General features: G+C 40.9%; 1 protein-coding gene across 2 annotated transcripts in view; it reads left to right on the forward strand.

Annotated features, from left to right (window-relative positions):
• TMEM266 (transmembrane protein 266) overlaps positions 1-15,665 on the forward strand; it is an 87,550-nt gene that overhangs the window by 38,550 nt on the left and 33,335 nt on the right. For both annotated transcript variants that reach the window (XM_068958291.1, XM_068958292.1), the window contains 2 exons: positions 3,492-3,646; positions 9,126-9,199. In XM_068958291.1, the coding sequence (XP_068814392.1) occupies positions 3,492-3,646; positions 9,126-9,199 (229 nt within the window). The remainder of the gene's footprint in view (positions 1-3,491; positions 3,647-9,125; positions 9,200-15,665) is intronic.

A 15,665-nucleotide genomic window follows, 5' to 3' on the forward strand; every position in this document is an offset into this window, starting at 1 on the left:
CTAGATTCCTCACCTTTTAAATGGAGGAGCCCTCATACATCAGGAAAAGGAGATACTCTACTAAGGCAGATAACAGGCTTAAAGGAGATGAGGAGATTCATATATTAGGAGCCAGTGTGGTTAGCATGTCAGTGGTATGTGAATTTTAACTAAAATGTATTTCTAGTTAAATTACAATTCCTTTTGTTATTTATGTTCCCCCCGTCACTAGAGGTAAGAAGCCAAAAAAAAGCAAGGCAAGAACAGGACTCTACTATATATGTACTACTCCTGATGCTGTAGAAGTAATAGGGAATGAACCAGCTGGACAGTGCCCAGGAAAGCAACCATCCAGTGCCCCATTTTTAGGGCACAATGTGCTGATCCTTAGTGACCGTGGATTCTGGAGACTTGGAAGAGGTCTTGGATGATTGTCTGCAAAGAGGTCTGCCTGGTAGCGATGTGAAGACGCTAATTACTGCCCCCTCACAGGACAAGTGTTAAACAAGAGCACCTTGGTGTACTAAATTAAGACACAAAAAAGAGGTGGTTTTCTGGTTCTTGGTTTTTAAACACTTTTGCAGTTTGGAAATTAATTTATATATTTTATTAGTGATATAGAAATGTAAGCAGGTAGATGTTCTGCAGTTCACCTCTTAAGAACATTGCTTTTCTAGTTATAAGCTGATACTTGAATTCAGAAACTTTTTGGTATCAGTGAAATATTGCCACTGCAAAGACAGAAGCATAAACTCCGCATTCCCTAGCAGTTCTAGAAGTAGTGATTAGACTGAATGAAGATTTTCCTGGCTGTATGTAATGTCTGCTGAGTATCACGGCTGATTTATTCCTACTGGTATATGTTTGGTATATTTTAAAATCTCGACTAGATAGAGCTTTTAAAGGAATGTACGTAGGCCCTCTGCTGATCATCCTGAGAACAGGACGGAGGAAGAACTGCCCTGCAATACTTAAAATGCTGGCAAAACAGGCCTTTTGGGAAAGGGGAGATACATGTAAGGAGAGAGTAAAACCAAAAACTTTTCTAATTAAACAGAGCCGTTCCTTGGTGTTATTTTTATAAAAATCTCCAAAAAAGCCATGAAAACCGAAATAACAGCTGCAGTGAAGAGTGACAGAGTAAAATAAAATCCACTAAAAGATAAAGCTTGCAAAAAGGCCTATCCCAAAGCCTTTTTGGCTTGTGTTTTGAAAGCTATAATAGCTATTTAAAATCCAGTAAATCCTGTATTTTTTAGTTCACTAGAGCTGTTTTGTCTTGTAAATTTTTCAGGCAGTATTTGAGGAAAAAACAGCCCTGAGTGCTTTTGCGTTTCAGGCTAAAACCTTAATAGAGTTTGAGCTAAGGATCATTCTAGATGGTAGCAATTGCCAAATCTTTGAAGTTTAAGGTGTCAACAGAGAAGGTCTTTCAGGGTCAGGTAATCAGGCAGCTCTGAGTACAAGTGTTTAACAGATGCTCTCAATTCTGAGAAGCCGCTTGGCTGTACCAAGTCTCTGAGCACCGCTTAGCATCACTTTCCCCCTCATTTTTGCGTGTGGGTGTTTCAGGGAATGTTTTGTGATGATTTTCCGCGTGTTTGATTATAACATGAGCTGAGTTTAGAGCTGTTGATCCGGAACTGATCAGTATCGTCTCATCTTCTGGTATGCCATCGACTTCTGTGCACTGTCGTTTTAGTTCAGACAGCGTGGTTACAGCAGCATGCAGAGGGGTAGCGCAACTTCGTAAACCTGAGTTAATAGATCGTGTCAACTCTTTACAGTGCTTTGAGAATGCAAAGTGTCAGGTAAGCATCAACGTTTTCAGAGATGGGCCAGTATAGGAACGTTACAAAACATGATGGGAAATGGTACAGTAAATACTGTATCATAAAGTGAAACTAGATTTTGTTTTTATCTAACAAAATATAGAGTAAGGAGCAGGATGGGCTTTATGCTTCTGAGCTCCATGCTGCTATTACTGCTATTACAAATATTTTCAAAAGACAAATCTGAAATTTTGGAAAACCCATTTGAAAACCTGTATCTGCAGTAGCACAGCATTTCCCCATTCACCAGCTGCCTTCTGGTCCTGGTAGCTGTACTCAGCAGGAGTTGTAGCTTCTGTCCTTGGAACAGGCAAATTTTCTTTGGAAACCCAAGTTTAGGTTTCGCATGAAGTTGCTAATTACTGAACTCTGACAGGCTGCATGGTGGTATACTGTCAGCTACCGAGGGGAGCATGAACCAAGGGTGAGACAGAAATGTTTGCAGAAGTTCGAAGCTATTGATAGGAAGTTGGGAGTTGCAGTGAATGAGCTGCACTGTTAATTGGAGAACGATTGTTAGCTGATACTAAAACTGATTATAGCAATTTTTGCTACAGAGCCGAGCTGTTTCTGGAATTTCATCGCTCTTGAGACCACCCACTGGAAAATATGAAGTTGCTGTGGACCAGAATTTCAGCAGCTGTTATCACATGTTGCTGAAGTAATAGCTATGTGCTTTTTTAATTCTTCTCACAGTTCTTTTGAATCTTTGAACTCACAGACTTTATATATACTACTAAAGTAGCCAAGGGCTCCGTATGGCACAGCTTACTTCACCTTCCTTTTCCTCCAAAGCACAGTGACCCCATCCAAATTGTTGGGAGCAGTCCCTGGAATGCGTTGTCCCACAAACCGTGCTACCCCCAACCCTGGGAAAGTACCTGGTCTGGGTCAAAGCCAGACTGATGGGAGTTAGACTTTGCCAGGCCATGGGTGTTCACTAGTATAGGTGTAGCTGTGAAGCCACTGAGCTTGCTCCTCAGTGTCTTCCAGACTCCTATGGGTCTTTTCCATGATGCCAGGGATTAAAAGCTGCGGATAGAATTTGGTAGGTCTTGTCCAATCTGTCTCATACTGGAACAGGGATGAAGGTGGAAGACCATAAAACTTTAAGAACCATCCCATAAGTACCAGAAGAACCCATCAAAATCATCATTATGTTCTAACCTAATAGCAGAGTCCCTCTATGCCTTGGTGTCCACAGATAAATGGTTGCAGCATATATGTCAGAATAAATAAATGCGAAAGGTTATGAGGCAGGAAGAAAGTAGGAAAGGAAGTATGCATGAGAGATTAGGGCTGCATTACTCAGTGCTTTGGAGGACGCTCGGGCACTGGTAACCTCCGGAAGGTTTGAGAACCTCATTAGAGGAGAGAGACTTGCACGAGATCCCCAGGGTAGAATTTTGCCCCTGTTACAGTAGCAATTAAGCATGCTTATTAAATCAGTCAGCACAGCTGACAGATGTAACTAGGATTTAACGCTAAACTGATTTGGAGAAGTGTCCAACGTTAGTAAAGAAACCAAGAAAAGTGGGTTTTGCAGTCTTTGTGCATTGTTGATGATTATATCCATAACAGCAGAGCTTGTCATTTGGAGTCCACTGCTCTTTAGCACTCTTCCTTTTTCACTTCTTCTTCTTCTTCTTCTTTTTTTCCCTCTTAATTTTATTTCCTTAGATCTAACTGGCTAAAACCGTGCTGTGGGAGACGAGCAGCTGTGTGGCAGGTATTTTTGCTCAGTGCAAGTCTCAACAGTTTCCTGGTAGCCTGTGTAGTATTGGTGGTGATTCTTCTGACTCTGGAACTCCTAATAGATATAAAGCTTCTCCAGTGTGAGTAGGAGGATTTTTTTTTCTTATTTTGATGAAATATAGGTTTTAAGTTGCTGGGAGGTTTTTGAAGAGGGGAGGTTGTTGGGGATTTTTTTCCTATCATTTAAATATTTACTAGGCTAGGAAAGAACTGTGTTTTTGTGGAACCCTGGTATAGTGAAGTCAGTCTCTGCCCATTTTTTGCTGGCCAAATTCAGTATAGGACACATTTTCAGAGGTTGTAAGCAGAGTGTACATGTAGGTATCTGCACATATGTCATTAGTACCTGAAAAAGTCTATCCTTTAGGACAGCCACTTGCTGTATACACAGAAAAAAAGATCCTTTGTGCATGGTTAGTTTCCCAGACACTTATCACATGCATGTGGATAGATGCGAGTGAAGAACTTGCTAGTGCACTTGGTGCTATTTCTATTGTTAACTTCTACTGAGATTGGTAGGAAATGAAATTATGTTTTTCTGTCTTGTAACGCACTGAAACGACACAGATTTTCATTCTGCTTTGCTAATATACTGTGAGTCAAATAACGGCTTAAATAGAGTTTTGCTCTATCTGAATTCACTCTACACAGGTTCCACAATGGAATTTTGAATGCTGCTGTTTTGCTTCCTAATACATCCTTTTTTTTCCCACTGTTCTTTTCCTCCATTCCCTTTTTTGCTTTATGATGCAAATCTTACATGAACACAAGTACTAACTATATTTTTTCCTCTGACAAATGTTGAAGAGCAATGTTTAGCAGCTCCCTACAGTCTCAAATATTTTGAAAGGGCAATAATGGTGTTCAGACAATCCCATAAATGCAAGAATATGTAGCCTGAATGAGTCGCGGCCTGCTGTCTCCTATGGCAACTTTCAAACTGAGCAAGTCAATCTCTGTTCTGTTCAAGTACTTTTGTTCTCTTGATTTAGCTACTGATATTAGTGGAGTTAGATTTCGCTGTAAAGATTTAAGTATTACAATGTAATAAGATTACTTTAAAGGTAGGATATTGGTAATTACAACTGTTTTATGAACCCCATAAGACAAATCACTGATTAAGCTGCCTTCCCTACCCCATTACTGATGCTTGCCCCAGTCCTCTGACGCTTTTGTCTGACGCACTGCTCTGAGCATGGCTACTCCATTACTCTTGAAATCTTGTACTCTTTTACTTATTTTCTACAGTCTCTGGTAATTTACCGTTTTGGACTAGGAAACTCGGAATTTGGACAAAAATGCAGCTTTCAGAAGTCAGGAATGCTAGTTACGGGTTTAAGTCCTTAAAAACTGGATGAAGAATAATCTTTCAAGTCTATTTACTGAGGAGCTACATCTTTCTTTTTATGCATAAAGTTGTCATTCTTGTAGAGCCAAAGAAATTACAGGCTACTTCTTAGACTTTTAGCACAGTTTTGGAGACGTTCCTCTGGAGTCATGTGTCTGCTTGCCATTTATTTTCCAAAGAGTCTTCTGAGGAAGCCTATATGTTAGGGACCTTTCCTCGTCTGTGCATCTGGTGCATATGATATTCTTAAAAGCTTCCCACCTTCCACCGGGTGCATGAGCTAGAGGCATGTGGTCAGGCCAGGAGATTTCACTGTTCAGAGGCTGCCCCAGCCCTGTATGCGTTTTGTCAGTGCCTGACAGGGAAGGACCCATTCAGTTCTGTGTTGCTACTTTGCATTGTAACTAATGCAGCAATGCTCCACACTTCTCATTACTTCTTGTGCCCTATGGTTAAATTCCCTGCATTTTGTTTTAAATTAGATATAGGCTATCTTGGTGGAGCTGGCATAAGTAGTGCAGTTGTGTCATATGAGGAATGTACATCAGTTACCTTAAGCTTTTAAAAAGCCATTAGGGTGTAATTATGGTTTTCAAAAATGTAATTATAGTTTATAACGATTCTTTATTCGTATGAAATCAAGCACTGCATTAGGATATGTTACGGCACATCACTGCCAATTTTGTTCATAATAACAACTGCTAATCCGCATTATGGGCTGTAATTACTTAGGAAGTCTCCTTTTTTTTTTTTTAAATTAGAGTTTTTAATGGGTTTTGCGTTCTGTGTGCAAAACTGTTTCATGAAAAGCCAGGCTTCTATGGCTGTGACGTTTTGAGAGCATCATTTTCCCCTCATACTTTGAGTGAAGTCCTTGGTTGCACTGTACGCTTCTCCCATGTTCAAAACTGTCAGTGTTGGTAATGGAAACCACATTTGCAAATGTGTAGGTTGTACAGATAAGACAGACAGAGACCTTTTGAGATATTTTAGCCCAAATCATACTGGAATTCAAAACTCCAGAAAGCAGAAGACCTATAATGGGAACACTAATGATAGTAGTACTTATTCAGAGCGTTTTTAGTCCTACCTTCAAAGCTCTTCCCATTCATTAGCCAAATAATCACTCATTACCCAGTGATACAAGTATTATCCGTGTTTTGGAAATGGAGAAATAGATGTATATTAAATCACTTACATCTCATTTCAAAAAGGGGTCATGGCTGTAGCCTGGATTAGAAGCTGGCAGGTTTCTGTACTCAGAAGTGTAGCCCATGCTTTCCTTTCTCTGTCTTCAATGATTGTGGGAGCGAGTGAGTCAGGAAGTCATCTTAGTATAGTCCTCCCTCTGCAACTGGCTACAAGCAGGGGTATGTGTAAAAGGCACACCAGATCTTCCTAAAAACAGTGGACCTAAACAGCCTACCCCTGAGCACCTGGTTGCTGGATTGGAGCCCTATGTGAGCACGTGCATAGTTGTGCAAAGAAAATGCATATGGAGGTGAATGTATATATGATGCCTCAAAGGAGGATGGGTTCAGGGCTTGCCCAAACCATGCAGTGCATATCTGCTGCTGGCTCCTTGCAGAGGCAGCAGAGTTTGTATCTGCCAGCAAATCGACGTCATGCACCTCCATCACTTGCGTCCCCTTTGTTCCCATAGCACCAGGCAAGCAAAAGGTAAAATAAAGCAAAACTTTTAGGCTTTTAGCTACAATTTTTGGAGAAAAAAAGTTAAAACAAGTACAGAATGCTGTTCTGGCTAAAAGTGGCACCCGCGTAACTCTCCTAGGTGCTTTGCCTCCACCGGAATCCCAGTGATGTATCCCAGACACCACAGAGCAGGGCTGAGCACCTCCTGGAGAAGAGGAGCCTTCTCTTTCTCTAGCCTTTCACTGCAATTTGGAAGAGAAGTCTTTTGGAAGAAACAAATGTCCAGCACCAGTACACAGGCTAGTGAATAAGCTTTTGTTCAAAAGCTTCTTGCTTGGAAGACTACTTCAAATTTTTACCAGCAATTTAATGGCACACTATCGAGCAGTGCAGCCAGCAGTCTTTGTTACAGTTAGTGCAGCATCAGAAATTAATTTTCTTCCCAAATTCATGATTGCTATATCTTTCTCATCCACTAAGGGGCAGCAGGAGTCTTGAATGTCAGTCAACAGCCCTTTGAAAGATAACTTGCAAATGGCTTCTATTTCTTCTTCTTTCTGCCACTCTATTAGGGTAGTGTATTGTGAAAGTTAAATATGTTGTATTGTGCCTGCCATTTCACCTGTAATTAATTTCTCTGCTGCCCCACAGCAAATCCCTTCACGTCAAGTCCTAGCTGAGCCCCGGTTGCCAACAGTTCTAGCAGCAACCCTTACTGATGGTTTTTGTTGCATCCTGATTTCTTTCCCCGTTCCTTCCCTCCCCTTTCCGTTTTAGTCCGTTTTAATTTTAAAACAGGATGCTTCCTTTAGTGTGTGCCATGTTTGTTCTGGGGGCTTAAAGTTAATTCTGCCAGTCTTGAGGCACACAGAGGCAGTGATTGCCTTCAACTTTGCGGTTATGCAGTAATAGTTTGAAACAGCAGGACTGCACAGGCTATTTTAGTCCGTCTGCTGTAGGGACGGTAGGCTCACAAATCCCCTGAAATAAAGAGAGAATTTTTTCTCTTCATTTCCATATTCTGAACTTGAGAGCATGTGACTTTCTGAGTAAGAGTTGCCAGTAGTTCAGGTACTGCAAAGCCTTTCAGTTTTCTGCTTCGTTTTGTCAGCAGTGCAGGGAACGCTGATTGCCGAAGTTCATTTGAACTCGCTTAGGGAATCCTGCAAATTGCCAGACGTTCATTTTCAGCCCTGAAAGACAATCCAGATCATAGAGCTTCTCATGTAGTCTTGCAACAAACTCATTCGGTCCAGTTTAGTTCATTTTACTTATACGCAAAATCAGTTGAATCAAATGAAAGTCTAGTTTAGTACCAGGGAGTGTCCATGCAAGGCTTTAGTGCAGTCTAAAATCATACTTTTAATGAATTCAGATTAATTTTCCTGATTGTTCCTGCAAGTCAGTTTCTAAGAGGACCTTTGTTCAAGGTCCCTTATTCCACTCTGAAAGGGGAATAACTACCTCTTAGTTAGTAGGCACGAAGGGTACCCATGCAGGAAGTTCGTGTGTAATAGCCAGAAGATTATAAATGAACTTCTTCGTTTACTTTGTACAGACTTCTTTTCATAGAGGAGTTTGAAATGAAGTGACTTAAGTAATTTTAATGGTCACTGTCCTTCTGAAAAACAGAGTCTGTAAAAGCATTTATGTGGTTTCACCAACTGCTTTAAACTGGCACTTTCATTTTATTTGTTGTAACTTTCCTGAGTGTTCTTATAGGAACCTGCTTAAAGACAAAGCTGTCCATTTGACAGCCATGTTTCCTGAAATGCACAGTACAAAACAGGCACATTTTTGTAAATATGTTTCTCCCACAAATTAGAAATTCAGATGATATCTGACAGTCTCCATCAGATTCATGTTTTGAGATTTGATCTTATTAATCATGATATTGGTTCTTTCTGTTGCTGATCTCCCTCTGGTTTTCCTAGAGTCAAACTTGACTCTGAGAGAAATGGGATCTTGAGCCAGTCATGGCAGTTCATGCCACATCTGGACAGCTGTACAAAAGTCTGCCCAGGTCGTTTAGATGCCTAGCAGTTGATTTTAAAGCCCAGTTTGAGCACCGATTTTTAAACACCTACTCCAGCCAATTACTGATCTTCTCTAAGTTGAATTGTCAAAGACTAAATAGAATATCTGCAGGAATAATGGAGCTTTCTGTTTGCTTATAGAACTCAAACTCTGAGTTTTTAGGTATGACGGAGTCAGTAGCACATCCTGCACTGAAGTAGTGCGTGCAGTGAGAGCGTGGAGCAGTGACAGAGCATCAAAGACCTGAAACGTGTGTGTCGTTGCTCACCAGCAGTCCCTTCTGTAAAAGCTCCCCTGAACTGCTGCTGTGGCTGTGAACATGCTGGCCTGCGCTAGCACAAGCAGCTGACAGGGCTGGAGCTCCATGTCCCATTACATCTCATCCCCTTTTTGGTACTTCCATCGTAAAATTTCAGAAAGAAAGCTTCCTCCACATGTAAGTTGTAGCAGTACAAAGAATATTAAACATAAGTTGCTTTCAACTACTATAATGATGCTTCATTGTATTGTGTTAATTGCAGTTTCAAGTGCTTCACAGTTTGCAGGAATAATTCACTGGATCAGCCTAGTCATCCTGTCTGTTTTCTTTTCAGAGGTATGTATAATCAAAGATCTCACCACACACAGAAATGCAACGTATTTTTTATGCTCTCACTAAAATGAGTGGGAACTTAACATTGCTTTGATTGTGAATAAATGCAGCACAGTGCACACTGTATTTTAAAAGAAAAAAAAATGAACAGTTGCCACTCTTTAATCAGCAAAGTCAAAGATCCTGTTTATGTTAGTGCTCTTTGTCAGCTGCCTAGAACTGGCATGGAAATGTGGAAGATACTGTCTTACAAATCATAATGACAATGCTGCAAAAAAGAGACTTGTCTCTGAGTCACCACAGACTAGGACATCCCCTAGGGCTAGTTTCATCCCCTTGTTCTCACAAAAATCTTGTTACTATCACTGGATATAAGAAATCTGTTCAGCAATAAAGATCCTTAGATTTATTTTACAGAAAGATGTTTTAAGAATGGAATGATCTCATCTTACAATTTACCTAGGCAGTTCATGTATTCTAGACTGTTGCATCTCACCTGTGTTATTAGTGTATAGAAAGATTAAGAGAATGAAACAAATGGTGAATTTCTTTGCAAATACTTGTATTATTGTATGCATTGGGAAAGGCTGTAGTCTTGATATACCAAATGACCAAATTCAGATAATTTGTTTTAGTTTTCAACTTCATTCCAGAAAGAAGTCATCTCTATTGAGACATTTACACTACATCTGAAATGTCCCAAAATATCTATTTACGTTATTTTTCCAGGTCGTAATTTATTAGTCGTTACAAAAAAATTGCTACATATTTGTGTTTTTTAAATTATACCATCTTGTATGTTGGAAGACATCTTGGAATTACATATTTAAAAAAAACATTTTCTAGTTCCATAGGAGAAAATATTATCATCCAAAAAAAAGTTAGTCTTCATTTTGGTAAATTTGATTTTTTTTTTTTTTTTTTTTACCTTCACTTAAAAACTGGGAGCTGTGATATCTGCAAATGACTGAATAAGTTACTTGTGTTGAATTCATACTCACCATATTATACCATTGTTTATTTCCATGGTTCTATTAACAAACCTATATTCCATTACCTATATTATGTCACTTTATGTTTCTACTTGAGACAGGGTTATTCTAGCTAGTGTTGCCTGACTGCCAGTGGGCACGTTCTGAAAGGATTCCTCAAAATCAGGCAGGGGTCTTGCAAGTGCTTTGCATCCTAGCCTTCTGGGTGTTGCAGTTATACGTATAGATATGATTCACTCTTACTTTTCCCCTCCTTTGACAGGGAACATGGGTTGTGGGCACATGTAAACTGCTGGAGCAAAAATCTTTAAACAAGTTAGAAGTTTTGCAGCATCTTTGCTTTGCGCGTTGCACATCATGATTCTTGAAGGTTGATGTTTGCTAGATGGAGCTGATTGCCTATAAAGAAATAGGCAGTCAGCCTCGCCCCCCAGTTCTTTCGTATCTCCAGTGAAGATCAGCGCCCTGGAGCCCCCAAGCTTCTCAGCAGGATCAGCTTGAAACTGCCTGAAACTTTGCTGATGGCAGCACATGTACGCTTAACCTGGTCTTCTTGCTGGCTGGAGCTTGTCTCACAGCAAGTGCCGTTGTGGTCCTCAGTTTCCTTCTACTGGGTGTAGTCTCAGTCCCGTTCATTCCCTTGTACCCCCGGCCACTCTCCCCAAAGCCTGATGCAACGTCTTGCTCCTGTATCCCTTCCATAATCCAGCTCATATGCTGACAGGTTTTGGTAGATTCTGTGTGGCAGCGCAGACACGTCCTCAGGGCCAGCATGGATATCGTCCTCACCTGTCTCAAGGGAGAAATTGTTTCAGTTCTGCTGAGACAGGTACCTGCATGAGGAGAGGAACTGGCCCAGAAATACTTTGCAGGAAAGCAGTAACAGAAATACTTCACATAGCCAAACCTGATTGCCTACTCACCACCCTCATTTTGTGTGTGTTACGTTTTCTCCTTCTCTCTGCATTAGGTATTTGGAATTATTTTTCTCTGTCTGCTTGTTGTCCTCCTTTTTATAAGCCTCTTACCACCCACTTTATTTATTTCTGTCTTTCAAAATATCTTCTTTCACCTGTTTGATTATGGTTTGAATTTATGCTGAAGAAAAATGGGGCGGCGAGGCAGCCATGTAAGGCGCATAAAGGAGAGTGTATTTTTGGATATTGGTTCATCAAGTGAATTTTTGGCAGCCCAGAGTCCTTGACTGAGTTAAAGCAACAGAGGTGGCTCCACAGCGCATCTGGATGTGCTTCAAAGACCACACATCTGGAATAAAATGCAGGTGTACCTTTGCCACTGTTAGGGGTTTGCTGGGTATGGCCTTGTGCCAGGTTGGCTAAAGGGGCAACAGCACGTCTGATTGTGTTGAAATGCATCTCATCAAAAGAAAAACAGAGAGGTTAATTTTTTCCCGTCCAAATGGGAAGCTTTGACTTTCCAAGAGATTATGAAATATTGCAAAAATTGCAGATCACAGAAATCAGGATTTTTTCTCCTGTCTTCATTTTATTTACTCTTTTGGTGCCTTTGGAGGATTTTTGCAGTCTGACTCCCAATACCATGAGTCAGCTGTCTTTGGATTTATGTGTTGGGAAGACAGTGTGCTACAGGGAGGCTTTGCAGTCCGTGACTGTTCATGCCAGGATGACTTTCCAGAGATGAGCAGGTTTAATTAGTTCGCTTGGATATTTCCCCCAAAGCAGGAATTCGGGGTTTCTGGTGTTCAGAAAGAGCAGTTTCCATAGCAAATACCATATCCCAAGGTGGGATGTTTATTGTTTTCTCTCTAGTTTGGTTTCCATTAATTACAAATGTGGACACATGATTCTTCAGAAAGGTCTCAACTCAGAGGACAAATAGTACCAAAGGTGTAACAGACTCTTTTAAAAAACAGAAAACTTTCAGAATAAAATCTGAATGTTCTGGAAAAATACGGCTGGTTAAAAGCTGATGCTGTAAAGTCCTTGCAAGTACTGACAGTCCTATCCCGTTAGAGTTACAGAGGCCCTGGCTTTCTGCTTGGTTGAAGTGAAGGGGACAAACACGCCAGCAACTAGCCAACTGCCAGCAGAACGGCTGCCAGCAAAATTAAGTAGCTACTCTCACAGCGTTTTCCCGCCCTCTCTACATTTATGTTAGAGCCGCAAGCCTTAAAGGAAGCTATTGCGCTCTGTTAATTTTATATTCTCCTTCTGTCACTGTCTGTGACTCTCCGACATTAAAATACCCTATTCAGGTGAAGCGCATATCAACTCTTTTTGCTTTTTTCCAAATATTTGAACAGGATTTGCTAGTGGTGATGATTGTGTATGTTTGTCTCTGTTTACATACATCACTATGATTTGTCTGTGCACCAAATGTTACCCAGATGTTAAGACAGAAGAGAAGAGAAAGACACTTGGGGGGGAAAACCCCAGTACCAACAGCAAGGCAAGGCCGGGGTTACACCCTATCAAGAGGGCAAATTCAGCCTTGGTAATAGTTGGCTGAGAAAAGGACGATGGGGAATGTCACAGTGTTTTGGTAAGTGGATTGGAGTCTGCTTGTATGTTAATAGCCTTATCACTTTGCCACAAAAACCTGATTCTGTAGCTGCTGTTCTGTTCCACTGAGATGGATGAGAGCGTTTGTGTGCAAGAAGTGGATTCGTTAATATTAGCTGTTTGCGTTGCTCTGTGTGCGCTTCACTCAGCCAAGCACTCAGGCATTCTGCTAACTTTCAGCACGTGAGTATTTCCCTGCAAGTAAGCGAGACTGCTGGTGTGCTTCAGGTTAGGTACTCGCTGAATTGCGACCTTTCTCCTGTAGCTGCGTCCAAGAAACAGGTTCTCGCATTGAATATCGAGTTCAGTGAGTCTGGGGTCCTAACTGATGAAGGATTTCTTTCATTAAGTATGTCTCAAAAGTTCATATTAGATTTTCACTTTAAGGAGGAAACAAAATGCCAAGACTTTATTCACCCTATATATGAAAAGAAAGTGTCCGCAGTAAGCTCTGACACTACTTCCTGTTAGTAGCGAGCCCTTGGAAGGAATAAAGCCTCCTAAGACTCTACCACTAGGGTTCTACAAAAATTTAAAAAAGAAAAACATCCCAAACAACAGAACTAAAAGAAAATAATGTCCTTCCCATACAGATTTTTCATAACAGCTCCTGAAGAATTTTATATTAAGGAAACCAGCTCTTTGACCTTTGTTAGGTTTTTAGTGATGCCTTGAACAGCTAAGCAGAAAGATAATCATCTTCTGCTAATGCTATAGTTCTTCCATAAGCTGAAGTTTCTTTTGTGGATGTTTGCTTTCCTTCCAGGTGCACACTACTGTTCTCACAGAGCATAACTGCGCTGCTTTGCTGGCCATGTTTCGATTTTTGAAGCGGTTGAAGAGAGGGGATCTAGGAACAAAGATGTGGATTTTATAAGCTAATATATTAGAAAATGAAATTTAATTTCCTTCTTTGTTTCATTGGGTGTCTTAGCAGCTGTCCTTGCTACTTGCAATGACATCCAGCACCTCTACCTAGTGCGCTAGAAGGATAAGAATTAGTGCTAGCGTGATCATGCCCGGAGGGAACTTCTGATGCAGAGGTGCTCAAGCCCGGTTTTCTATTCAGTCTGCATTTACCTCATGGTAGTGTGCTATGTCTCCAGTAAACCATTCCTATCCCCCCCAAATCCTTTCAAATCAATGCAGAGTTCTCAGTTGAAAATTTGCTATTGTTCGCTATATTCTAAGAACAAATATTATGGGACTATATATAAACGGCACTGTTTGTGCAAACGTGCAATTAGATACTCTGCGATATCATAATAGAGTATTAGTGGTAGTCAGTGTAAAAGAAGGTACTGCGTTATGTCTATTAGTGTCACCAAGCTTTTGCAGTTAATTATTTCTGTGTGCCCACATGCGGTACTAGAGCTGCAGCAGTTACAGGGCTCAGGAGGTGGGCAGCCTTGTGAGGGGAGGTCAGCAGTTATCCTTTTCCTTCCAGAGCCTGGCTTGAAGTGAACCCATGTGAGGAGGATGCCCGTGCACTGGACGCGGAAGGATGGCTCATTTTAAAGATGCTGACCCGTTGCTCCGTGCCCTGGCGGCAGGGGGGTAGCGTGCCCTCGAGCAGCTAACGCAGCAGTGTCTCAGGGCAGGCACCCTACAAGAAGGCAAAAGAAGATTCTTTTAAGTAGTGAATGAGCTAAGGCCTCTGCGGAGTGACCCAAAGCAGAGGGGTTATATATCACAGACTGGGTACAAGGTATTTTTTCTGGGAAAGATTTTGATTAATATTTGGTCTTATGAGATATATCCCTAAGGCAGAAGCTTAATCTTCAGAGTTTTGGTACAAGCCAGAGGTAAATGCCCTCTGTAACAGATTAGTTTTTTGGCTGAAAGAGGGAAGCACTCTGCCAAAGACCCCTTTCCTCCCTGCGCCATCCACTGTCTCTCTCTTGTACAACTGCTACCCCATCTCGAAATGCAGCGTTGCCCTCCTTTGCTGTTAGCTAAACCTGCTGGGCCAGCTTCCCCCCTCCCCGTGCTGCCTCCTTTGGATTTCTTTACACTAAGGATGAATCTGGCACAGTGAGTCACGGAGTAGTAAATTATATATTAACTGTGCAAGCAGTAAAGTATTTAAAATTACCGAATGTACAGTGCAGTCAGCTGAGAAACGTGGCTAACTCACGCAGATTGTGGGAATTCACACAGCTGGCTCAGCAGAGGACTTGGCCGGGCTTCCCTGCAAAATTAGGGAGAAAACCTGCAGCATCACACAGTTCTTCACAAACCTCATGGCAGAGAGCTGACACTGTGCAAACAACTATGTATCACCAAGGCACGCTGTCAACTTCAAAATTACATTTCTGCCTGAAAATGGTTTGAAAGTTTCTTTATATCTGATATTATTAAGTTATCAGAAGCATTCAGTCCTTTAGCTTTTCTTAGGGCACTGGCAGGCTTTTATGTAATTATTTAGCTTTTCTCAGGGTGAGAAAACAAAAAATGTATTTCTGATATAATTAAAAAATTGTATATGTTCAGGACTTTCTAATTAAAAGATTTCCAGTCAAGACATGTTAAATCATTCTTTCCCCATTAGAAAAAAACAAGTTGGCAGTGGCCTTTAACAGAAAAGTACTCATATTTGTACTTAATGTTTGCATTCCAGCCTGTGTGTCCAAAAATGCAGAATGCCTGCAGTGTAATGCAAAACTTTGTGTGTGCGTTTGCTACAGTGCTGAAAAATGCCTGCACATCAGTAAGAAAACAGCAGTGCTTCTTCCTTTTTTTTTTTTCCCCCCCTTTTCCCTATTTGTTGTAGAAACTAGTGTCAGTACAACAAATGGTACTGAGTCATGACTAACATTTATGTTTGGACTGTGATGAATGTTACAGTTGTAATTTTCTTAATTCATTTATTTGTTTAAGTTTGGTCCATGTACAGTGCCTAGGAAGCTTCCTGGATTATTAATTTCTGTCTCT

This window comes from Struthio camelus, chromosome 12, assembly GCF_040807025.1.
Source record: "Struthio camelus isolate bStrCam1 chromosome 12, bStrCam1.hap1, whole genome shotgun sequence".
Taxonomy (NCBI): Eukaryota; Metazoa; Chordata; class Aves; order Struthioniformes; family Struthionidae; genus Struthio; species Struthio camelus.